The sequence below is a fragment of the Mastigoproctus giganteus genome, chromosome 12 (assembly GCF_048544385.1).
Source record: "Mastigoproctus giganteus isolate SK-2022 chromosome 12, ASM4854438v1, whole genome shotgun sequence".
NCBI lineage: Eukaryota > Metazoa > Arthropoda > Arachnida > Uropygi > Thelyphonidae > Mastigoproctus > Mastigoproctus giganteus.
Genome location: NC_143586.1, coordinates 86,658,603 through 86,686,447, shown reverse-complemented (window position 1 = coordinate 86,686,447; position 27,845 = coordinate 86,658,603). Strand labels below are relative to the sequence as shown.

At 38.5% G+C, this 27,845-nt stretch overlaps 1 protein-coding gene across 2 annotated transcripts in view; it reads right to left on the bottom strand.

Moving 5' to 3' along the window:
* Window positions 1–27,845, bottom strand: part of LOC150077247 (YTH domain-containing family protein 2-like) — a 144,722-nt gene that overhangs the window by 68,147 nt on the left and 48,730 nt on the right. For both annotated transcript variants that reach the window (XM_090385624.1, XM_090385625.1), the window contains exon 3: window positions 2,819–4,288. In XM_090385624.1, coding sequence (XP_090241750.1) covers window positions 2,819–4,288 — 1,470 coding nt within the window. The remainder of the gene's footprint in view (window positions 1–2,818; window positions 4,289–27,845) is intronic.

Sequence of the window (27,845 nt, the reverse complement as noted above, 5' to 3'; positions counted from 1 at the left end):
CATCGATGTTACGTCATTTTCCCACATGACGTTTTCCAACTTACCAGAATCCTGCAGTGGAAGTATAGCCTCTTCCACAATATCTCCATCTACACTTTCCGAATCCGAAGCGTCCTTTGGAGGGATAAAATCTTCGTCATCGTCGTAACTGACGTCACTGGGATATACTTCAGATAAATCCTCCAACATTTTTGCAATTTCTTCATCTGTAAGGGATTTTTTATATTGCACTTTCCTTCTTTTTGGGTGCGACTGGCCTGCTAAACTGTCATCTGCACAACTCATATTACAAGGCTTTTCCGCACATCACGTAACAAAATGTTCAACACCACGCAGAACTACATATAGTTTACACCCTTTACTTGATGCAGAAACACAATGCCAACTGAAGTTGACAACTTCATACAAAAGTCTAATGAATCCCGCGCGTGATTGGGTAATGATGCCACATCCCGCGCCTGAGCATGATCGGCTCTTCAATACTGCTGCGAAATCACGCGCTGGTGTGTGATCGGCAGCGAATGTGTTAATCAACATGCGGCCTCAGTTCGTGGTTCTCGTTCAGCAGCGTCAGAATTAGCCTTTCAAGCCGTTAACGAAAAACATACATTTTTATTTAATGAGGCCAAAATACTTAGTATCCAGCGTAATTATACGCGACTATTAATTACAGAAACCGTAGAAATTAAATTACATGAAAATTCTGTTAATGTTCGTCAGCCATATCTGATCTCCGATTCGTGGGCCTTTAAGTGCGTGCACGAAGACAAATAATCCCTATTTAAGTTTCATGCTCACCCCTATTCGGTAATTTTCATTCCCCTGATCACGACATACGGTTGAAAAGTGTTGTCAGCTTCAGGAAGGAAAAATCATCTTGCAATTTTTTTCATTAAATTTTTAATTAATTTTCTTTAATTTTAATTGTGTTAAACTGATTTTTAATTATGTTAAATTGAGTTTTAATTATTTTTTAATTATTTGTTACTCTAATGTAAGTTTTTCGATTTTTTCATTTTAATTTTTGGAGAGTATTATATGGAAGGGTTCTACGTACTATTTTGAGGTAAACTTCTCATATTATTTTACAAATAGTATATATTGCATAAAGTGCCTATTGTCATCAGAATGACTGTCCACATGTAACAGCTCAACTCCCAGTGGATGAATTATCATAAATTTTATATTTTTCTTTTAGAATGATTTGTTGAGACTTTTCAAATTTCATTAAAATCAGACCAGCAGAAATTTGAAAATTATTATTATTATATATATATATATATTATTTTTTTTCCATACATATTACATAGGCGATCCATATACTATTGTAGCTGAAGCACTGGAAATGTGTTTTGGCATGCAGCAATTTAAGAAATGAATGGGCAATGTGGCAGATGCATAAAAATGAAAAATGTTTTTAGTTTGTATGTAAAAGTCGTCGCTTTTTGCAAGTTTTTTTTTTTTTTGTTGTTATAAATGAATTGCTATTTACTAATGTGCCTGAAAAGTAATTCACTGTGCACATTAACTAATTTGAATTAAATTTCTACTGAAAATTAAAGGGAGTGGTGGAGAAATTAACTCGTGCCTCCAGGTGTTATATTGTAAAGTCCCTGCTTACATTATTATATATATACTTGGGTGGTCATCTCCAGTATTACCAGGCATTTATATACATCCTCTAACACAAATTGCAGGCACCCCGAAGGAACAGGAATAGAAAGAGGATACTTAGAGTAATGATAGCAAGGAGTTAAGGAACACATGATGAAAAAAGTTGTAGCTGCTAATGTGTGTGAACATATTTAATGACACAAAATAATACTTCAATGGAATTGCAGATCAGCATGATATAAATCATATTAATCTATCCATCGACAAAACCTCCTGCAGTATTTAAACACTAAGCCTCTTGCCCACAAGTGCCCACTGGGTGAGAAATCTGAGCCTTAGCTGGCCAAGACAGTACACCCACACCACAAAGACACTCAGAAGAAATCCCTCTAGTATGTGTTCAGGCACTGTCCTACTGAAAAATGGCATCAGGCACCCCAGTAAGAAAGGGGAGAGTGAAGGATTCCAGAATTTGTCACATAGCAGTGAGTGAGCAATCAGATTGCCACTGACAAACATCAATAATGACTATCAAAACTGATTGTTCCCAAACCATAATGCTAGTAGGGTTATAGTGTAGGGAGCAAAAAATATGGTGTATAGTATAGTATTCAACAATGGCTCTAGGATCACTACATTCACCATGTCATTGCCATTCAAGGATCACTACATTTACCATGTCGTTGCCATTCATGATCAGGCCCCAAGCCCCATGATCCGTCACCACGGTGACAATCATTGGGTTAGCGGGTAAACACCGCATACATGAGTGGTGACAACACACTCTAAAAGTGGGATTTTATGATGATGAATGAATATAAAATCAAATTTTAAGTTTTGATTTTGCCCTAAGTTGGCAACTATATAGCACATTATACTATTTTGTCCTAAGTTTGCAGCTAAATAGCATAACAGCATGTATATTTGATAAAATATACATGCTGTTATTAAAAAAAAAAAAAAAACTAAAAACTGTGGGAAATATCTATTAGCAGTCAAATTATATGCTTTTAAAGATAGGATAGATCAAGAAATTTAAAAAATAACTATTGCCATTATGAACATAATTCAGTAAACTAATGGACAGTCTGACAGGTAAGTGAAAATAAAATGTTAAATATTTATATGAACTTTATTTTCTCACTAATAAATAAATTCTATTGAATAAAACTCTGAACAACACAAAAATAAAAGAAATTCTTACTTGAGTTTTACGATGCTCATCTTCTTCCTGACGTTTCTCATAATGAAGAAAGTCATCAAAAATAGATGTCACATGTTGAAAATTATGAATTACTTTTAGTACCTCTTTTCCTTTTTCAAACAATACTTCCTGTGTGTCACGTGAATTAGTGACAGGTTTATTCTCGTTGTTCTCCAAACGAATATGCCGTAAATGGGAATTGGGAACATCTTTAACATAAATCCATTTAACCTTGAACTGTCCTTTCCACTTATCCTGTGTCCACACACCTGATAAGGTATCATAGTCCACAGGGGATACCATCTGTGCCATCCCACAGAAGTGTCCAGAGCCATTTACACTAAAAAACAGGTAAACAGGACCTTTACCCTCCTGCTGACGATATGCAACATCTAATCGCTTGTTACCATGTTCTGTTGAGCACCAAATGGAATACTTAATAGAACGGTGAATATCATCCTCCGAATAAGATTTAATGATGAAAAATCGTGCTCCTTTAGGATTCAGATCAAATTCTTTTGGATTATAACTATTTTCCATTCGAAGTTTTTCTAACACAGGATGAGATGGAAAACCATCAGTTCCAGTAGACAGCTGATTAGATGACACATGAGGTTGTTGTGGCTGATTTGCTAGAGCATTATAAGAAGGTCCAGAAGGTCCATTAGCCCTACTTCCTCGGGGAGCACCCCAAGCGGCAGACCTGGATTGCGGAGGTGGTGGTGGCGGACCCATTTTACCTCCCCCAGGACCACCACTACTATTGCCATTCTTATTTTCCCAAGTTCCAATATCCATGCCTGGAGAATTATGCTTTCCATGAAGCATAGGAGCTGGTGGAAATGACTTTTTCAATTTTGGTTGCGGTTTGGCTGGCTGACTTGCTATAGTAGCCCAAGTTAATTTCTTTGAGCCAACTGGCTGTCCAGAAGCAGAAAGGGACACTGCATCTGAAGTAGCAAATTTTTTTCCTAACTGATGTTCACTTATCAAACTAGTTGAACCAGGTGTAACTACTGGTTTAGAATATCCATCTTTATTAAAATGAGAGTCACTCTTGTGATCACTTAGAGCAAGATTTCCCATTGCTTGTTCTACATGTTTTAATGCACCTCTATCTGTCCCCTGATCATAAGAACTACGATAATAGTCATCATGATACCCTGTATGGCCTGCAGGTTTGTGTGTACTAACAGCAGAATTCCCCCAAGTAGAATAATCTCCACTGGTCCCCGCAAAGAAGTTGAATCCTTGATTATAACCACTAAAGCTATTTTGTCCAAACATGCCATCCATGTAATGGGAGTCACCACCTCCCATCTGGCCGCCAAGGAATGTCATAGGATCACTGCCATTACTCCATGCCCCATCACCTAACCCTTGATTCAAATAAGGAAATCCCATCGATGCATAATAACTTGGCAAATATGGTTCATTTATGCTTGATGTAGACATTGGAGTGTTGTATGTCTGAAATAAATATAATTTAACTTAATACACTATCTGCAACAACTCAACTTCAACATTTAAAAAAATTTTACTCCTAGCATGGCTAAAAATTAATATTTCTTAAATATGGTTACTGAATTAACTCTTTTTGAATTAACTGCGTGATGGCAGAGACAATCCTCTGAAGGCCATCTCAAAAATAACAAGCCTGCATTTACTGTTGGTTGAAAAAAAAATCTGTGAGTTTCTGTACCTTCCTAAAATAGAGACAAATTTTTACTTGTAGTTTTTGAACTTTTTATCATTTTCCTAGAAGTATAGCATCAGTGACCCAACCAGAGACAGCATCACAGTATTTGTTCCATTTTTTAATTATAGTAATGCTAGCATGGAAACCAGATAGCTACTGATGCTACAAAGCTTGGAATTGTGTTTGTTTCTAGTTCAAGTATTTAAAGAAGTTTCCAAGAGATCTATAGGTTCAACAGTTTTAATGGTCTAACATGTTTTTGAAAGATTCATTATTATTTCTGAATAATAAACAATATTCACTTGGAATTGAGTTAGCAACATGTGTAACATTTAAACTGCAAGTGATCTACACCATGCTGAATTTTAAATAAATTTTGTAAAAAAAAAATGAAAATGAATAATAGTATCTTATATACAAGGGGTGATCATTTAATTTGCAGACTGGTGCAAGATCTTATCTCAATTGTCATCTGAAGATTTCTCCTCTAAATACTCTCCCTTGAACTTTACACACTTTTGCCACAGAAATACCCATGCATTAAATGCTTCTTGCAAGCCATTTTTCGAAAGACTGCGAAGTGCTTCCATTGTGGCTATGCAAGCATCATTGTGTCAGAAGCGAAATGCCTCCCTTTCATAGCTTTCTTCAGACATGGCAACAGGAAGAAATCAAACAGGGCTAAGTCCAGTAAATAAGGAGGATGTGGCAGAACCTAGGCACCTATAGCAGTGATCACTGGCTGCACAATATTAGCCATATGGGGGTCTGGCATTGTCTTGATGGAGAAACTACTTCACACTGGAAAGTTCTTGACGTTTCTCATGAATGGCGTGGCAAAGTTTGGTAAAGTACCAGTAATTTTGGGTGGATTTTGGTATGGCTTTTTCTGCTGCATACAATATATTTTGTGTGATATACTCAACCACTTCATCAGTTGAGGCCCATTGGATTATTTGTGGATCAAGTATAGCTAATTTTTTATGAGTTTGCCAATCTGCTTTCTTGGTTAACCATTGCAAAATCTGCTAAAATAGCAAGAGGATTTATTGAGTAATTCACTTATAGTAGGAAAACGGTTGCTATGTAGTGGATCATTGGTAATCTTCCACTTTTGAGAAGGATACAGCGTTGCCAAACAATCTGGTCTACTTCAGTATTTGTTCCAGAAGGAAAGCAAACATTTTTAATCCACTGCAGGATGAAGGCCTCTCCAGTAACTTTCCAGTTCCTTCTGTTTTGTGCAATGGCCATCCATTTACTACCCACAAACTCATGAATTTCATCTGTCCATCTCCGTCGTTGTGTTCCAGGTTTTCTTCTAGCTCCTCTTGGGTACTATTCTGTTATTTTTTTGTCCATCTGTTATCATGTCTTCGAGCTGTGTCCTGCCGAAGACCATTTTAGTTCTTTAGTTTTGATAAGAATGTCCTTTACTTGAGTTTGCTGCCTAATCCATGTGTTTCTCTTCTTATCTAACAGTCTAATTCCCAATATAATTCGTTCCATTCTTCGCTGTGTAGTTCTCAGTTTCTCTTCCATTCTTTTGGTGAGTGCCCAAGTTTCACTTCCATAAGTCATGGTGGGGAGTATACATTGGTTCATTATTTTATGTTTTAGACAAATTGGGATATTGCTTCTCAGTATGTGACTATATTTCCACACATTATTCCACTCCTTAGGCACCATGCCTTTCTTAATGCATTTTGTGAAGAGTCTTGCCACTTTTTGTGTCATGTCTCTTCCTCCCAATTTTAACAACTTTACAGTAACTTCATCTTCCCCCAGGGCTTTCCAATTCTTCATTTTCTTCAACGCTTGTTCTACCTCATCAGGAAGGATATCGGGTATGTCGTATGTGTTACTAATTTGCGATTCATCTTCCCCACTGCTGGCATCATTCTCTTGCTCCTTGTATAATTCTTTATATAGTCTGCTATTTGAATTATGCCTTCTCTGCTATTTATTAAGTACACCATCGCTATTCTTCAGTTTCATTATCATTTTTCTTTCTGTATGCTCAAGACTGCTGATTTAAGTCCTTTGTTTTCCCTTAATTTTCCTTTAATGCTTGTTCTACTTTTCTTGTATTAAATCTTCTTATGTCCTCTCTGAGTCTCTTTCTAATGGCTTTGCATAACTCAGTATACTCAATTTTCTCCTTATCAATGTTTATCTTGCTCTTCATTTGTCGTCTTCGGTTCATCATGACAAGTGTTTCTTGACTAATTTTTTCTTCTTTGGATTTCTTTTTACCCATAGGTTTCTTGGGCTTTATCACTTTCAGAAAGTTGTAATATTCCTCGTCCATATCGTGGTCCTGAGCAGTCTGCAGAAGCTGAAACTTGTTCTTAAGTTTCAGTACATACTGCTTTTTCTCCTCTTCTGTTATCAAAGACCTTCGTATTATTTACTCGAGTCAGTTTTTTTCCTTTCTTTTCTTACATCTATATCAAGTGTGCACCTTGCCATTCTGTGATCACTTCCAACATTTACGTTGTTCAGGACGGTAACATTATTCACGATATATCTTCTGTTAGTGAGGATAAAGTCTATTTCATTAGTTGTTAATCCATTTGGGCTCTTCCATGTCCACTTTCTGTTCGCCCTTTTCTTGAAAAAAAGTGTCCATTACTGACATTCCTCGAGATTCTGCAAATTCCACAAGTCTTTTGCTTCTTTCACCAATTCCAAAATTTCCTATAGTTCCTTTCTGCACTGTTTGATCTCTTTCCAACTTTAGCATTGAAGTCCCCCATAATGATAGTGTTTTCTGCTCATCTAGAAGACTCAATTTAGGTGTACATGTCTTCAACCTCTTTATCATCATGGCTCAATGTTGGTGCATAAATAATTATAACCTTTAGTTTGTACCTCTTAGAAATCCTGAGTAGTAGTTTTGACACCCTTGGTGATGTACTTTTGAATTCCAAAATGTTGTTTTTTATATTTTCATGGACCAGAAAGCCAATTCCACCTTTGCTCCTTTCACTGTTTCCATTGGTGTACAGCAGATTTCCACTTGATAAACTTAAGTGATTTATTTCTTCTTCTTGTTTCAGCCAAACCGATGATATTCCAATTCACATTTTCTAATTCCTTTTCCAGCTCTAATATCCTGTCTTCACTGATGAGCGATTTTAAGTTGTAACAGGCCAAGTTCAGTTTCCGTCCATGGCAGCCTTGTTGTACCCAAAGATTTTTAACACCCTCTGCTTCCACTCTGATCCTCTCACTGCCGTAAGAGGGGGAGTGAAAGCTGCTGGGGATTGAGGGCCATTTGTTTTGTCTTACTGTCATGTGCTGGAGGGTTTGGTCTTTTCCTCTTCACACTGACCAGGCGTCTTGAAGAGAACCACTCTAAACATTCGTTGCCACCTAAGTGACGTAACAGGGCTTACCATCGAGAAGGTGTACTCGTGTACACCTTCTTGATGGATTTTAGGAAAGCAGGCCAACCAGACTTCTCCTAAATCTTCTGAAATAGAAAGATATTGGATCCATCAGTGTTTTAGACTGAGTGTCTGATAACACACAGAATGCCTATTCTCCTCTAATGACATAGCCTGTGGTTTCAACTATATCCCTTGGAGGCAGAGATATACTAGTATGCAATTAGAGGTAAGGTCATATAAGGTCATCAATATTGGCTTGGAAATCACAGCAATCCCACTGAAGCAGGTGTTCATTATTTATTTTTTGTTAAATGTGCAGAATGTTTCTGAAGTGAAGAGGTTTTGTGCTATTCACTCCTGTTTTTGTCTCTTTCCCCCAGAAAGAATGGCCTTCCTGTATTCATATCTCCCTCAACAAAAATTTGTAGGGCAGGATCACCTGCAGCTTTTTGTCTGTGTCCATTTCCTGTTGGTGACTGGAAGTTTTTCTTTGTATTTACTTGTATCCTTGGTTAGGGGTCCAAAGATTTTCAAGTGGCATAGAAAGTGGCATATTGGCTGCTTGAGTTTTTGTTGTACTCATCATGGTTTTTACATTATTCAAGAAAGAATCTTAGGGGTATTGTTAGTTCAGTATGTGATTCAGCTGACTGGTAGGTCTTGGAACCTATGCATTTGGGCATGCATAGGTTTTGTTCACGAGTTGGTAGTGAGATAATTTGTTTTTCTTCCTGGTAGGTAGGAGAAACATTAAGATTTTCTTTATATTTCAGATAAGTTTCTCACTTTTTTAATGGTCACCTGTTCTAGCATAAGCAGGGTGGTCACTTTTGCAATTTGGACATACTAGTTGTGGAGCAGTACAGGCTTTGCAGTTATGCTCTACAGAACCACACTTGCACAAGTATGGGTTCCTTGTCAAGCTATCTGTGAATATCCATATTTCTGACAGAAGAAACACCATAGCAGATTTGAAACATATGGTCTGACACTGCATACCACATATCCAGCTTTAATGGAAGTTGGATGTTGCAACATATTAAACATCAAGATAAGATTTCATGTAGGGTTCAGAACACCATTTCTGGTGGAGATCTTAACTTGAATCACTCCTTGTGCTTTAAGTTCTTCTAATCTCTTCTTCAGACACATCCAGTAGATCCCAGCATGAGATCACTCCTTAGAGGTGTTGAGATATCTGTGGGTGTCACAGTTACTGGTGGTTCTGCATAGAGGTTAATATTCAAAAGCCACTCCAAATATTTTACACTGGAGGTCTCACTGAGGATGTCTCCTGACTAGTCTTTTTTACAAACTTGTGATATCCAGGTCTTTCCAAATCCAGATATGTTCCAATTTCTATTTAACTCTAAATGAAGACAATTTGCCAATAGAATTTTTAATACTAAGTTAATGATCAAGAAAGTTAGAACTGGATAGGTTTCTGAGTTAGTTTTCTAGTGTTTGGCCACTCCTGCGGTGGCAATATCTTTTTTTCTTAAATGTCTGGCAACCCAGAGAAATTAGTTTATGGGTAATTTATGTTATGCTCTTTTTTGGCTCTGGGAGTTGTCTTTTTCTCCCAGGTTACCAGCTCTGCAAAATGGAGGCAAGAGCAGTACCACCTAGTGACCAATCAAAGAAAAAGGATTAATTTAAACAAAAGGGGGTTAAAGAAGGTGAATTTCCTTTCTAGGTTATAAATAAAACTGCAATTAGCTTTACTTAATTCAAATACTCAAGCTTAATGGACTTGCAAAACTTGGTAGAAACATATTTAACAGTTATGCAGACTATGGATAAACACTATGAAAAGCTCTGTGATCACTACTATTGCTTGTCATTTGGGACCAAACATTTCTCAAAAGGTTGCTCAGCGAAAACAAAACAGGCCAACCCAGCTTTAAAAAACTTAAACCCAACAGCTCCAAGGCTCCCAAGAACTTCAGCAACACAGAATATTTGCTAATAATGATGCCCACTGTCACCAGAAAATGCCAACCAGGGCAAAACTTAGCTAGGTGGCTAGGCTCCTAGGTCCAGGCTTAATCAACTTGATGAGCTGTTTTGATAGTCACTCATGAGGCATGCAGGGAATAATTTCAACACCATTCCCTTGGATTTCAGCAGAGCATTTGACCCAGTCCTATATGAAAGGTTATTCTATAAGCTGGAAAAGGTTGGAATCACAAAAATCTCTAGATGGCTCACAGGGTAGGAGGCAGAGGGTTGTGATTAATAGTTACTCTTCGGATTGGGCCAACATACAAAGTGTGGTTCCCAAGGATCAGCACTGGGACCATTATTTTTGATTTTCTCAAATGACATTGACAAAGGGATACAGGGTGTGATGTCAAAATTTGGAGATGTCAAGATCAGCAGAGTGGTTAACAATCAGCACTAAACAATGCTTCTTTGGAATGTAGATTTCAGGGATGGTCAGAAAAGTGGCGGCTAAGTTTTAATGCAACAAAATGTAAATTCTTCCACTTGGGGGATAGCAATCCCAAATTTAATTATACACTTAGTGGGACTGAATTTTAAACAGCAGAGGAAGAAAGAGATTTGTGAGTTAATATACTGCCAGACAGACATGATGTTCTCCGAGCAGCATAGGCAAATAGCATGAAGGCCCATGGTGTACTATTGGTGATTTATCATACACTGGCTTGTAGAGAAAGGGATGTCATAATCCCACTGTATAAAGCAATTATAAGAACATAATTGGAATACACTGTTCACGTATGGAAGATATACCTAAAGAAAGATGTCAGCTTCTTGAAAGGGTCCAAAGATTGGCAACATGCCTTGCGAGATCAGCAAAGGGGCATCCATATGAGGAAAGAATTCAAATGTGTGGGCTTCAGAGTTTAATAACTAGGCATCTTAGAGGAGTCTCTAAGCTGCCTCCATGGGTGATTGAAGCTAACAGCTTGGAGATTTCGAAGGTCAGTTAGAAAAGTACTTATGTGGAGTGGGAGTCAAATAGATGATTTGTTTATTTTTTTATTTTTTTTTTTCTGTTGCAGAAAAAACCTCAGATTTCCTTGCACCATATGACTAATACTAACCCCAACATTTAATAATACTTAATACTTTTTATCTTTAATACCCCAACATTTTAACTAAAAATTCTACAAAATTTATTAATAAAATCAAACTTAATATAGCCAAACCCCTTATTGCCAGTATGAAATAGGCTCTAGATCTCATCAATGAGCAGGTTTCTTTAAGAGTACATTATTTAAAATATTAATGGCACTAAGATGGCTGGTATAAATTCCTCCCCCAAACTTTGACTGAAATATGTCAATGATATTTTCATCATCTGAGACAAGGACAATATAACTAGAACCTTTAGATAAAACTATTTGAATAATTCAATCTCAACATTACATTTTCTCTACAAAAATGCAACAATACCAATCTAGATGTATAAATAGTATAAACCAATTTGTTGGTATAATCCAATTTCTAGATATCGGTATAAACTTCAACAACCACCTATAAACCTCTTTTCAGAAACCCACCAGTATTCTGTCAGTTTTAAACCATAACCCTAATCATCACACTTCTACAAAAGTATGAATCAACAAGTGCATGATGATACCTATTTTCATAACATTGCTCATGAGCTGAACATAGGATATAATTTCAACACTGTTTACTTGGATTTCAGCAAAACATTTGACTCAATCCCACATGAGAGGTTACTCTATAAGCTGGAACATGTCAGAATCACATACATGAATAAACTGGGTAAAATTTGTTACCCTAGATAACCTAAGACAAGACCTTGACTTCATCAAATCCATCCTCATTAAGAACCAATGTGCAGACAGATTAATTAATAGGCCCATGGACTGTATCATCAAAAATGTTCATAAACCCCCCTTCTCCCTCAACTCATATAGCACAGATCAGCCAATTTATATTTCCTTTCCTTTTGGTATAGCAAAATGGTCAACAGATAAATACTCTGCTCCACCCCACCAAATGAGAGATGTAATCTACAGACTAGTATGCCAATACAGTAAATATTAAGAAGGCAAACTCTGGACTATAAATGATAATCAAAGTACACACATCTAACCCCAAAGTACCGAACATGGTATCACACACCATCACAGAAGGCACCTCCATAGCCAGGTGGGCAGGAGCAGCAGTGCGTAGCATATGCTTCTTGATTTAGACTGGGTTCGAGACCACCGCATATCCCCGGAGCAATATGGCCTTAGTTGCTAATGCTCCTAAAAACCCAACACCAACCATCACAGAAGGGATTTCTGAAGGCATATCACATAAAGAGGGATTAGTAAAATATGTTCAACATAAAGGCAGAATTACCACTCTCCCCACTCAGAAAGAGTAATCACTTTCTTCCATAGCTCAAGCACTTACAGAAACACAGCAATCAGGCTGAGTACACAAGGAAGGGGCACTCAACATACATCTATAAATATGGCAAGTTACCAGCCCATTCAACTCGCGCAATACTGCAACTTTTCACAGCACTAAAAAGGCATTCACTTCTGACATCAGTTTCCCCTCCCTCAGAGTCAACATACTTGGCTATTAAGAGGAAACAACTCCCTGATGGCCCTCCAGCCACAAATTTAGAGGATTCATCCAGTATGCATGATGCTTTGTCTTTGGATAGCATTATTTCTGCACTTCCCAAAAATCAATGTTTTAGCATTAGCAGAGGCATATGACGAAAGAAAGCAAGTTTATATAACATCATCCAAAAAAAAAAAAAAAAGAAAAATCTTCCCATTTCCCCCATCCATTTACTCCAAATGTTTGTCTAGTTCTGCTTTGAACTTATTTAAGTTGTTGACCTCTATTACAACAGATGGAAGTTTGTTCCAACTACCAACCACCCGCTGGCCAAAAGCAAATTTCCACACATCTATTCTACAGTTGTCTTTCCTCAATTTGAATTAATGTCTCCTCAGGTCAGTAATCTGAGCAAGAGGAAGAATCCTATCAGCATTGAGCTTGCTCAAACCATTCAAGGCCTTATACACCTCAATTAGATCACCTCGCAGGTGCCTAGTCTCTAGACATTAATTTGCAGAACTTAAGCTTTTCTTGGTAAGAGCAACCCTTTGTTACACTTACCAATCTTGTTACCCTTCTCTGTACTTGTTCCAGCAGCTCTACATCCTTCCTAAAATGAGGCTTCCTGTATGCAGTACTCAAGGTGTGGCCTGATCACTGCCTCATACAAGGGAACAATCACCTCCTTATCCCTGCTAGCAAAATTCCTGTTTAACACTGACAAGACACTATGAGCTACTCTTGCAGCCTGTCTGCACTGCTCAGAAAACTTCTTACCTGACAATTACCTCCAGGTCCTTTCATTCTCCACAACCCTGAGTGTAGTACCACCCAGTTGGTACATTACTCTGGGGGTTAGTGCTACCCATATGCAATACTTTACATTTGTCAATGTTAAACTTCAGATGCCACCTCTCAGCCCATCTACTCAACTTTTCCAGATCCTGTTGCAGTAGTGTACTAATTACTGTCATTAACAACCCTGCCAACCTTTGTATCACAGACAAGACTTCAGTTATAGCTCGGACACAGCATGGTTTTGTTAAGGGGAAGTCTTGCCTGACCAATTTGATTGGATACTATGATGCAGTCACAAAGGAACTGGATGCAGGGAATAACTTTGATATTATATACTTGGATCTTAGAAAGGCTTTTGATACTGTTGCATATGGAAGACTGCTGCACAAATTGGAGCAGTGTGGCACTGGAGGCAAATTGCTGCTGTGGATAAAGGGATGGTTGAGTGGCAGAAGACAGAGAGTGGTAATCAATGGACACTGCTCATCGTGGACTAATGTTATTAGTGGAGTCCCTCAGGGCTCAGTGTTGGGTCCATTATTGTTTTCTGTATTTATAAATGATATTGATGATGGTATATCAAGCTTAATATCGAAGTTTGCAGACGATACAAAGGTAGGCAGGGTTGTTAAGGACACTACTGACACTATGCTGCTGCAACACGATCTGGAAAGGTTGAGCAGATGGGCTGAGAGGTGGCAAATGAAGTTTAACATTGACAAATGTAAAGTACTACACATGGGAAACAGCAACCCCAGAGCAACATATCAACTCTGTGGTACTACACTGACAGTGGTAGAGAATGAAAGGGACCTGGGGGGTGGTTGTGCAAGCAGATATGAAATTCTCTGAGCAGTGCAGACGGGCCGCAAGAGTGGTTCATGGTGTATTGTCAATGATATATAGGAATTTTTCTAGCAGGGATAAGGAGGTGATTATTCCCTTGTATGAGGCAATGGTCAGGCCACACCTAGAGCACTGTATACAGGTCTGGAGGCCTCATTTCAAGAAGGATGTAGAGCTGCTGGAACAAGTACAAAGAAGGGCAACAAGATTAGTGAATGGAACAAAGGGGTGGTCTTATGAAGAAAGGCTTAAGTTTTGCAAATTACAGTGTCTGGAGACTAGGCACCAGCGAGGTGATCTGATAGAGGTGTATAAAGCCTTGAATGGTTTGAGCATGCTCAATGCTGATGGGATTCTTCCTCTCGCTCAGAATAATCACCTGAGAGGGCATAAATTCATATTGAGGAAAGACAGATGTAGGATAGACGTGCGGAAATTTGCCTTTAGCCAGCGGGTGGTTGGTTGGTGGAACAGACTTCCATCCCTTGTCATGGAAGTTGATAGCCTAAATAAGTTTAAGGCTCAGCTGGACAGGTATTTTGAACTAATAAAGGGGTGAAGTGGAAGTGGTTTTTTTTTTTTTTTTTTTGGCTGATGCTGCATAAGCTTGCTTTCTTGCATCAAATGCCTCTACTAATGCTAATGCTAATCATCTGCAAATTTAGACATTAACCCTGATATACCTTCATCAATATCATTAATAAATACAGAAAACAACAATGGGTCAACACCGAACCCTGGGGGATTCCACTAATAACATTAGTCCAAGAAGAGCAGTGTCCATTGATTACCACTATCTTCTCCCACTCGACCATCTTTTTATCCATTGCAGCAACTTGCCCTTAATGCCATACTGCTCCAAAATTTGACATGAAGTAACATGCAATTACAAATTTGTAAACAGTTTCACAGTTTAATACTGATGTTTAAGGTATTTTTAAATTTTCCCACAGGAGGATTAAAATGATCCCTAAAATGTCTGGGTTTTTGCCAATTATTATTTTAAGTCTAATTTATTATTACACTCTGGTACAACACAGTGTAATATTTCAAATGGAAAACATGTCCTTCAACTCTCTTATATTGAATGCATCAAATATTATGACATATAAGTTGATCTTTGGAGCATTAAAAATCACCTAAAATTAAAAACTTGAATTAAAAGCACATACCTGGGGAAGTTTGTTTGTTTGTTATTTGGTTTTTAGGAGCATTAGCAACTACGGCTATATTGCTCCGGGATATGCGGTGGTCATTCTCTGACCTTTCCGCATCCTCCGTATTTGGTGGTGACGGGATCAAACCCCGGTCTAATCAAGAAGCATGTGCTACGCACAGCTGCTCCTTCCCACCTGGTTACGGAGGCTCCTACTTGGGGAAGAGAAATTAATGTAAGTATAATTACAATTTGCTACATAATATCCTGGAAGTTCATTTTAAGCCGAGAGGATTTTATTTTATTTTTATTTTTCTGCTAACCTTCTAAATCCCAAGAATTTGTTCTTTTTCTTTATCAGATGAAAACAGTTCACATAATTTATCAGAGTTATGCTTTTTCAAGTTTACTCTGAGTTCTTGAAAAGTAAGTTTTTGAAATTCTAAATGTCTTATAGCAAATATGCTTCCTTATTAAGGCATTGTTTACAGTACCATGTATACTAACTTTTGACTTTCAAAAATCTGGAGATTAGGCATTTGGAAGCAGAAGGTAAACAGGTGTTTACATATTCTATTAGACCAACTGATTTTGACTGCTTCGAGATACTCTTGCAGACTTTGCCCACTAAAAATATGTTGAGTGAAGTTTTGTTCATAAGAATGGTCGTGCTCTCTCAACTTTACTGTCAGGAGCATTTACAAAGCTTCACAGGAATAGAAGATCTAAACTTGGCATGTGTTTCTAACTTGGCTGAATATTCAGCACTGCTATTGGGAATTGTTAAAATGCCAAGATATGATTTTGGATAATTTATTACAAATAAACAGTTCAATTATTTCAAGCTTCCTTGTGTACTTATGAGTTCCCCAACAAAACCACTGTATATCAATTCTTTCTTCTTTCACATGGGTATCTGATGGATCCTCACACTTAAACTGACAGAATTGATACTGCAAAACAACTAGTACTTCAATTAATAAGAAGGGAGAAACATGAACAGACTTTCTGCACAAGTGAGGATAGCATAAACAGAAGTATCAGCTTGCCTTGGCCTGTTCAAGATTGCTTCCACCAGAAGTTGCAAATCATAAGTTTTTTTCCTTGAGTTCATCAATGTCTTCAGTCAAAACTTTTGGATCATGAACTGGATTTAAAGGGGTCAGTACCACCCACTAATGACTGCTTGTTGTGATTTTCAACTTGGTAACTCTGAAAAGTACTCATATTGCTTTTCTTGCTAATTCATTAAACAGCCTTGTCGAAGGCTGCCACTGTTCTACAAGCCTGGTTACACATTAAACCACATAGGGCCAACATGTACACACATGCATCAAAACCTTTTAAAAATATTATCATTACAATCACTAGTAATTGTTAGATTATGATATATTTTATCATTGTAATAGTCATATTACTACTACAAACTAAAAAGTAACTACAAATTAAAAAGTAGAACACAGTGGCACTGGCCCCTGCTCAGATCACTTGCACTATATAACTCCAGGAAAATTATAAAAAAAATTAAAAACATACTAAGTAAAAATTTGTCCATATTTAGGTACTGTCAGTACCAGTCAGTTCCCCAAACTAGCACTGAGTTAAAAAAGTAGAACAATGACAATGGACCTGCTCAAGCCATTTCTGCTTATAACCCTGGGAAAAATTATATATAAAAAAAATTGTCCATATTTAGGAAGGTACAGAAACAGAAAATCAAACTTTTGTCGTCAACCAACTGTTAATGCAGGCTCATTATCCAAGATGACCCTCCAATGGCCACTGCCATTACCATGGAGTTAAAAATGTACCCCATGGTAACATTTATGATGAGAGATATGGGTATGCCTATAACAAATTAATATATATTACACAGGTTTGGTAGATACTGTATTTAAAAGTTAATATATTTGCATGTACACTTTGTTTTTTGTATTCAATAACCTCTAAATGACAAATAAAAATTGACTGATTTCCATCTAATAAAAAAGTGGTCTGTATCTGAAAAAGGCTGGGAAACAATGATTTACACAACCTTTGCTAGAAACATATCATTATTCCCTCTAAACAAGACAGTTAGACAACACCTGAAATAATGCATTCAGGTTTAGAGAACAGACCTAAAAAAAACAAAAAAAAAATGCAACTTCTACAAAAGGTTTAAAAGATGGTAACCAGATTAGTTCCATGCAAATTGATGCAGATATGAAGAATGACTCTGAAGATGTGGCTGCAAAGCTTGACAAGTACACAACTAAGGGGAATTCCTAGTGATACATATAAGGTGGCTGAGTGAAATAAACAAGGAAGTTCTGTTCTCTCACATAAGCAGGACAACAACTAGGGTGCTCAAATATAACATTTCAATGAATAACAAAAGACTGAGCCTTGTGAAGTTCACCTGCAGGCAGCAGGTTCTTCAACAGCATAATAAGTTGCTTCCTAATGTGGCAGATGCAGTGAATCTGGCTAAATTTAGTATTAGTAATGACAAATGATGCAAGAAACCAAGCTCAGAAAGCATCAGCCAAGGGGGGGGAGGAAAGGGGGAAGACTACACAACTCCCATTCACACCCCCCAAGAATTTATCTTTGAATTTATTAAAACCACCTGAAGGCAACTGAAGGAAAGGTTGGCTGAAGGCAACCTTTCACACATCAATCCTGCAACCATCCTTCCTCAATTTCATGTCCCATCATGGTTGTAGTCTCAGCAAGAAGAATGCCATCAGCATTTAGCTTAACCTATTCAAAGCCTTAAAACACCTTAATAAGATCTAACCACAGGTGCCTAATTACCACACACAGCAATTTGCTGAACTAAAGCCTTACTTGGTAAGAACACCCTTTTGTTCCCTTTGCTAATCAAGTTGCCCGTCTCTGCAGCCATTCCAGAAGAGCTACATCCTTCCTAAAGCGAATCCACCAGATTTGTATACAGTAGAGAAGATGCAGCTTAACTATGGCCTTGTACAAAGGGGTAATCACCTCTTTATCCCTGATAGCAACGTTTCCATATATCGTAGCCAAAATCCCATGACCTGTCTGGCAGCATGTCTGCATTGCTCAGAACTTCATATCAGACAGTATAATTACCCTCTGGCCTTTTTTTTTTTTCATTTTCAAATACCCTGAGTGTAGTATCATACATTTGGTATGTTAAGCTGGGATTACTGCTACCTGGAATTGTCAATGTTAAACTTCAGCTGCCATTTTTCAGCCCATTGCTAAATTTTCCTAGATTTCATTGGATACTATGATGTACATTACAAAGGAACTGGATGCAAAAATATCATATGCTTGGATTTCAGAAAAGCTTTTGATACTTTTGCGTATGAAAGACTACTATACAAATTGGAGCAGTATGGTATTAAGGGCAGGTTGCTACAATGGATAAAAGGGTGGTTGAGTAGAAGACAGTGGTAATCAATGTACACTGCTCTTTATGGACTAATGTTATTAGTGGAATCCCCAGGGTTCAGTGTTGGGTTCACTACTGTCTTTTATATTTATAAATGATATTGATGAAGGTATATCAGGCTTAATGTCGAAGTTTGCAAATGATACAAAGGTTGGCAGGATTCAGTGGCGTAGTTACCATGTAGGCAGACAAGACAATTGCCTCCAGGCTCAGACCCTTTAGGGGCCTGGCGTCTTTGGCTGTCTCCTGTTTTTGCAATTTTCATTAAGTAGGGGCCCAAAAATGTTCTTTGCCTCCGGGCCCAAAAAGGGTAGCTATGTTAGTTGCAGGATTGTTAATGACAGTATGGTACTGCAACAGGATCTAGAAAAGTTGGGCAGATGGACTGAGGAGTGGCAACTGAAGTTTAACATTGACAAATGTAAAGTACTGCATATGGGTAGAAGTAACGCCCAGAGAAACATACCAACTGTGTGGTACCACACTTGGGGCGATAAAAAATGGAAAAGACATGGGAGTAATTGTACAGTCAGATATGAAGTTTTCTGAGTATTGCATACAGGCTGCCAGAGCAGGTCATGGAGTATTGTCAATGATATACAGAAATTTTGCTAGTAGGGAAAAGGAAGTGATTATCCCTTTGTATAAGGTAATGGCCACAACTTGAGTATTGCATACAGATCTGGAGGCCTCATTTTAGGAAGAATGTAGAGTTGCTTGAGCAAGTAAAGAGAAGGGCAACAAGATTGGTGAGGAAAACAATAATGTCCTCCTACCAAGAAAGCCTTAAGTTCTGTAAATTGCAGCATCTGAAGACTAGGCACCTGCAAGGTGATCTGATTGAGGTGTATAAGGCCTTGAATGGGCAGGCTGAATTCTGATAGGATTCTTCTGCTTGCTCACATTACGAACCTGAGTGGGCATAAATTCAAATTGAGAAAAGACAGTTGTAGAATAGATGTGTGGAAATTTTCCTTTAGCCAACGGGTAGCTGATTGCTGGAAAAAACTTCCATCTGTCGTGGAAGTTGTTAGCTTAAATCAATTCAAGGAGGAACTAGCTTATGGATGTGTGAATTTTTTTATTGGCTGATGCTACATAAGCTCATATGCTTGCTTTCTTGCATCACACACCTCTACTACTACCTGATTACCATTGTTAACCACGCTGGCAACCTTTGTATCATCTGCAAACTTAGACGTTAAGCCTGATATACCTTCATCAATAAATATTGAAAATAATAATGGGCCCTGCACTGAGCCCTGAGGAACTCCACTATTAACATTATCCCATGAAGAGCAGTGTCCACTGACAGCCACTCACTGTCATCTCTCACTGAACCATCCTTTTATTCACAGTAGTAACTTGCCCTTAATTACACATTATTCCACTTTGTACAGCAGTCTTTTATGTGCAACAGTATCAAAAGCCTTAGTGAAATCCAAGTATATGATACCAAAATTATTTTTGCATCCAGTTTCTCTGAGACCATATCATAGTATCCAATCAAATTGGTCAGAGAAAACTTCCCCTTAACAAACCCATGCTGTGTCTGAATTATTACCGGTCTTGTCCAGATGATCCTGCAATGCTTATTTAACCAGCGACTCCATTATTTTACCTGGAACACAAGTTAAACTAACAGGTCTGTTATTACTTGTGTCACCCTTTGTTCTCCCTTCATGAAGTAGAGATACACCTGCACATCTTCAGTCTGCGGAGACCTCCCGAGTCCAAGGATGCTTTCATAATTATGGCTAAGGGTTTGTTTACTTCCTTTGCCACCTTATTTAATATAACTGGATAAATCCCATCCACCCCAGGTGCCTTTCTTATGTTTTAACTTCAACGATTTCTCCTCCACTTTACTCACAGTTATTACAAAATGATCTAACTCACTGCCAGAGTTCAATTCACCTCTGGCATTCCCCTCCCTAAATAACTCTTTGTGTGTGAATGTAGAGGCAAAATACTCATTTAGTTTGTTAGATACCTGAGCAAGATCATCAACAGTTGAACCATCGATATCAAGTGGACCAATCTGATTCATCCCCTTCCTTCTAGAGTTTACGTAAGTAAAGAACGCTTTGCTGTTTTTCTTTGCATCCTTTGCCAAAGATTTCTCGTAATCTGCCTTCACTTGCCTATCCTCGTTCGTGACTTGATTACAGACTAGCTTATATATACACCATAGGCTTCTGTGTCACCTGATAATTTAATGAATCCCATGCACTTTTCTTCTCTGCCAGTCTAATTCATCTGACATCCATTTGGGCCTAAACCTTGAACATCATTTCTTAATTGGAACAAAAAGACTAGTAGCTTCCAAGAATACCTCCTTGAATGATTTCCATTTAGAATTTTCTGTTTGTAACATCATCAGTTGAACCCACTGAATAGAATTTAAAAACTGTCTGAGGCCACTGTAGTTCCTCTTACGAAAGCAAAAACCCTTCCCCTCCCCTATAGTTACATCTTTTAAGTAAATCCCACATCAGTACACTGTGATCACTGCCACCTAGTGGTTCCTTTATCTGCAAATTCTTAATGCGTGAATAATTACTGCTGATAATTGGATCAAGCGTATTACTCCTTCTGGTTGTCTCAGGTACATGCTGCTGTAGAAAAAAAATCAGACAGTAAATCCACAAGTCTTGCTAGTGTGTAAGTGACCAACCCACAAGTTCCAGTCAATATCTGGGGATTAAAATCCCCCCTTAGAAGACATTCTGATTTACTGGCCCACTCTTATTTCTCTGTATAGTTGTTCACTGTACTTATCAGTCATTAGGCCTATAACACACTCCTACCCCCATTTTTAGCTTTCCCAGTGCTTATTTCACACCAAACTGACTCAACATTCCACTGTCCACCAATGTCAACTGGATGCACTGCCTATCCTGTCTGTACACATTGTACTCCCCAAATTTCAATTCTGTATTCCTTATATCTGTGTGACACCACGTCTCTGAAATCCCAACAATATCTGCCTTTGATGTCTTGACCAGCACTTCAAATTCATTAAATTTATTAACTATAATCCTAGCACTGGTATATATGCAAGTATATAGCACCTGTTCTTACTCTTAGTTACCCTACACAACCCATGTATTTACTTGTTTCATGACGACTCCCAGCAGTTCTTGAAATCCCAGCAACTTGCTTTCCAGGCTGCTGCTCATTCCAATAGAAGCAGTGCAAGAATCACTTCCACCTCTGCCTGCAGTAACAGAATCTATTAGTCTGTGAATCCCCCAAAACTAGCAGTTTTCCGACCCACCTAACACTGCCTCGATAGCATCAGCAAATATTCTTGCACCCTTTCTATTTACATGTACCCCATCCCTGGAAGCAGTCTCTCCTGTTAACATGTACAGAGCAGGCTGAGAAAAATTCTACCCCTTGAGTCTTGCACAATTTCTCCAGGGACAAATGGATCGACAAGGCTCTCATCATATACTCCCTCCTATAGTGTCTGGGCAGAATTGCAGACACTTTCAAATTTAAAGATAACACACAAATTTTTTTCAATATGTACTTGTTGAGTAAGTCTGCAGACCTCCTACACTTAATGTCATTAGTGCCAACGTGTACAAAAATATCTCCTTTTTGCCCTTAAAAGATGATATCTGCTCTACAATGCCATCAACTTTTGCCCTGGAGACATACCCTGATCCTATTCCACTTATCCTTTTTGCAAAATATATTTCCCATTTCCCTGACAAATGAGTCACCGACAATAACTCCTGTGGAACCAGTGCATTCTGCCCTGAAGATTACCACTGCATTGCCTGATGCACAAGAGTGAGCTCTGGCTTTGAGTTGGGAAACTGAGAACTTGAAAGAGCCCATTTTAATTCCTTCGAAGGCATCTACCCTACACCTCAAACTCTCGTAGACGCTCATCAGAACGCTGATTTGTCACCTAATTTTTTGACACTGCACCTAGGACACAAAAACATCCTCCTTGGCCAAATTATGTCCTGTTCCAGAAAGCTCTGCAAACATTTCACTTTTTGCACATATTTTTTAGACTGATGCATTGGAGAATCGTCCCTTTTAGTTCTCCATTGAGCCACAGTGCTCCTGCTACCTTGTTCTCGTTGCTTTGCTTCTCTAGTCTGGGGCATGATTTCCATTTAAATACAATTTAATTAACAATGAAAATTAATAAGATTAATATGTTTAATTGATTAACAGACAATACTATACCAGCTAACAGATTCATAATACAGTACTACGTATTATGCTATCTAGTTTTATATTATACCATATGCTATCAAGTTTTGAACAGTACAAAATTCTATGGATACTAAGTAGTAACCTACAAAATCTCTATCTGAATTCAAAATAACTAAGGAGCGTGACTAGGACTTTAAAGCTACTTCTAGAAAATAAATTAAGTCAATAAAATGGCAAAAATTTAGCAAAAACTTATCCGTTTGCTGAAGCAGAAAAATCTTTCGTACATCCACAAAAGTTGCTAGTGATTGACCAACCCATAAGTTCCAGAGAGTAAGTATCTGGAAAGTTAAAATCCTCCATGATAAGACAGCTGTGTTTATAACTGGATAAACAGAACTGCACCAATGTCCACTTTATTTCTCTGTATAGGTTCCTTATACTTAGCACGGCCAATAACATACTGAGTGTAAAGCAGACCAAGAAGGACCTGTCAATGATATACAGGAATTTTGCTAGTAGGGAAAAGGAGGTGATTATCTCTTTGTATAAGGCAATGGTCAGGCCACACCTTGAGTACTGTGTACAGGTCTGGAGGCCTCATTTTAGCAAGGATGTAGAGCTGCTAGAAAAAGTACAGAGAAGGGCAACAAGACTTGTGAGGGGAACAAAGAGATGCTCTTACCAAGAAAGGCTTAAGTTCTGCAAATTGCAGCATCTGGAGACTAGGCACTTACAAGTGATCTGATTGAGGTGTATAAGGCCTTGAATGGCTTGAGCAGGCTCAATGCTCATGGGATTCTTCTCTTGCTCAGATTATGAACCTGAGAAGGCATAAATTCAAATCAAGGAAAGACAGTTGCAGAAGAGAAGTGCGTAAATTCGCCCTTAGCCAGTGGGTAGTCCGACTGCTGGAACAAACTTCCATCTGTCATTGTGGAAACTGATAGTTTAAACGAATTCAAGGAAGAACTAAAAAAACTTTTGGACCAAATGAATGGGTAAAATGGGAAGGTTTTTTTTTTTTTTTTTGGTTGATGCTGTATAAGCTTGCTTTCTTGCATCATGTGCCTCTGCTAATGCTAATACTCAATGACTGCTTTCTATAGTAGAATGTTAGAGAGAGAGAGAGAGAGAGAGATAAGTGAAAGCAATACTTTTAATCTGTTTATAAGCAGCAATTCTTTATGCACTAAGAATCAAGAGATAAAAGAACCACTAAATGGCAGGGATTACAGTGTACTGATGTCAGATTTACTTAAAGAGGTAACTACTGGAAAGGACAAAGGAAGAGCTTTTACACTCATAAAAGTGACTACGGCAGTCTCAGTGAGTTTTAAATTCTATAAGTAGGACCAATTGATAATGTTACCAACAGCAAATTCTAAATGAGAAGCATTCAGAGAAGTAAGCAACCACTGCTACTAGGCTTTTTATACCAATTAAGAAATACTGTTAAAGGCTTAGACTTAATAAATGATTTCAAATTAACTAATGGGACACATGGCATAAAAGAAAAATGCTTGGGATGCATATAAATCATTATGTGATACAGAAGTCTATAGCAGATATAAACTAGGCTGCAAGCAAGTCACAAAGTCAGTTAGGCAAGCTAAGGCAGATTACAAGAAGTCACTGCAAAGAAAGTAGCAAATATGTATACACTACGAAAAAAGAGAATTACATTATTCCACTTAATATCAATGGTTTAACTGTTGATGATCCTGCTCAAGTCACTCACAAACTGAATAGGTATTTTGGATATACATTTGCGCTGTTATTTATTGTTATTTGGTTTTTAGGAGCATTAGCAACTAAGGCCATATTGCTCCGGGATATGCAGTGGTCATTCCCTGACTTTTCCGCATCCTCTGTATTTGGTGGTGACGGGCTCAAACCCCGGTCTAATCAAGGAGCGTGTGCTACGCACTGCTGCTCCTTCCCACCTGGCTACGGAGGCACCCCTATATTTTTGCACATGAGGAATTGTTTGGGGAAGGATATATCAGAAGTTTATCAAATTGTAAAGTGGGGAGCTAAATTATTTTGTGATAACTGAGAAGAAAGTAGAAGAGTTGAAGAAAGTTGGAAGAAAAGATGAAAATTTGAAGAAAGTTGAAGCTAAACATAAAAAAGGTGCCTAGGGATCTATCCAATTATATTAAGGGAGGAAGCAAAGCAGGTAAGCAAACCCTAAGCAATAATTATGAGAACATCTCTGGATTTTGGGGAGGTCACTAGAGATTGGAGATGTGCAAATATATCCCTAAATAAAAAAGGGGGATCAAAAGGTAGACACGAGTAACTACAGACAAATTAGCTTAATTTCTGTTGCAGGGAAAATAATGGAGTCCCTGGTTAAGTAATGCAGGACCACCTAGACATCAGTGCAGTTATGCTGCAGTCACAACATGTATTTGCTAAGGATCAAACATTTTGCACCATTCTCACTGGAGTATGATTGAGTAACAAAGGAACTGGGTGCAAATTTTTTTTTTTTATCATATACTTTGATTTCAAGAAAGCCTTTGATATTGTTGCACATAAAAGACTGCTGTACAAACTGGAGCAATATGGCATTACGGGCAAGTTACTGCTATGAATAAAAGGATGGTCCAGTGGGAGACGACACTGAGTGGCTGTCAGTGGGAACTGCTCTTCTTGGGCTAATTTTATTAGTGGAGTTTCTCAGAGTTCAGTGCTGGGCCCATTATTATTTTCAATATTTATTAATGATACTGATGAAGGTATATTAGGCTTAATGTCCAAATTTGCAGATTATACAAAGGTTGCTGGCACTAGGGATGTGCAAGTGAGGCACTTGCCACATGTGCCACCTAAAATAAACTACTGCATATATACACTGAGTGGACAGAAATCATGGGATACCTACTTAGTAACGGGTAGGCCTATCTTTTGCCCGGTTAAAGCAAAAACTAGTCCTACCCAGATAAGGGCAGTCACACGGTGAGGCATTGAGTCCACTAGTTCACGAAAGCATTCCACATGTATTTCCATCCACGCTTGCTACACCACTGCCCATAATTCCAGCGCATTCCTGGGTGGAGGATCCAAAGCTTGAACGGAACTTTCCACAGCATCCCAAACATGCTCCACAGTGTTCATGTCCGGTGAAATGAGAGGGCATTCCATAGTGGCAAAATCTGTGGAATGCTCTTTGAACCATGTTCTAGTCACCACAGCTCTGTGGGGAGGTGCATTGTCCTGCTGAAAGAGTCCATCACCCTGTGGGTGCACAATGCCCATGAAAGGATGCAGATGGTCTGCAAGGATGGACAAGTAAACTGGACCGTTCAGACATGTGTCTAGACATACCAGAGGTCCCAACGTGTGCCAGCTGAACAATCCCCAGACCATTACGACCATCCACCTGCCTGACCAGTTCCTTGTTGACACGATGGGTGCATAGCTTTGTGCAGTTTCCACCAGATACACACCCTCCCATCCACTCGAAATAACTGGAAATGGGACTCATCAGACCAGTCTCCAATCATCCAAGTTCCAGTGCTGATTTCTTTTGCCCAGTTGAGGCATAGAGTCCTGTGGCATGGTGTTAGCAATGGGACTCCCGTAACCTGTTGCAACTAATGATCGCCTGGTGGTCTTGGTGGAGACGTTTTTCGCACCTCCCTTGTTGAAGTCGGCAGTGATTTGTGCCACTGTCGCTCTCCATTTGGCTGAAACAATGCGAGACACGTTGATGGCCAAGTTCATTCACCACATTTCCCCACCCACGGGCGCTATCCATGATGAGATGTTATTCTGGAAATGGTGTATTCCGATACACTCTTGATACTGTCAAAAGGGGATAATGCAATTTCTGTACCAATTCCACAATAGAATGACCCATGCACCGGGCACCCACTAGCATCCCTCTTTCAAAGTCGGTTAACTCACATTTATCCATACTGACACTGAATTACCATCTAAATGAACGTAGTGATGATGCAGTGTACCTATATACCTGCCAAGTGGTGGGTTTGTCCACTAGCAAGAGGGGTGACAGCATTGCATTGCCCAGGAACCCCATGAATTCTCTCCTTTCAGTGTATGCATGTTACAATACAATATGAATTAGGTGCTGTAACAAGGTTTGCCTCAGATGCCACAAATGCTAGTGGCATTTGTGGCATCTGTGTTCATGTTCATTTTCAGCCCTGAAAGGTTGACAGGGTTGTTAACGACAGTAATCAAAGTACACTGCTGCAATGAGATCTAGAAAAATTAGCCAGATGGGCTGAGAAATAGCAACTGAAGTTTAATGTTAACAAATGCAAAGTTTAATGTTAACAAATGCAATATACGGGTAGCACTAATCTCAGATTAACATACCAACCCTGTAGTACTACACTCAGAATAGTGGAAAATGAAAAAAGAATGTACAGGCTGCGAGGACAACTCATGGGCTTTTGTCAGTGATATACAGGAATTTTCTAGCAGTCATAATAAGGAGCTGATTGTCCCATTATATAAGGCAATGGTTAGGCCACATCTTGAGTACTGCATACAGGTGTGGAGGCCTCATTTTAGAAGGATGCAGTCCTGCTGCTTAAACACCTCAGTCAGATCACCTCATGGGTGCCTAGTCTTCAGTCCAACATTTTGCATCATCTAGAGACTAGATACCCACAAGGTGATTTGATTGAGCCATTTAAGGTTTTGAACTTACTGAGCAAGCTCAATGCTTGTGGCATTCTTCCTCTTGCTCAGACTACCCACGAGAGGGCATAAATTCAAATTCAGGAACAATTGTTGCAATGTGAAGAAGTTTGCTGTCAGCCAGCAGTTAGTTAATCATTAGAACAAAATTCCATTTGTTGTGAAAAATATGGAGTTTAAATAAATTGAAGGAAGAAATAGATAAACTACTGGTTATGTACAGGTGATGTTGGGAGCCTTTTTTTTTTGTTGACAGTGTACAGGCTTGCTTTCTATACAGTAGATAT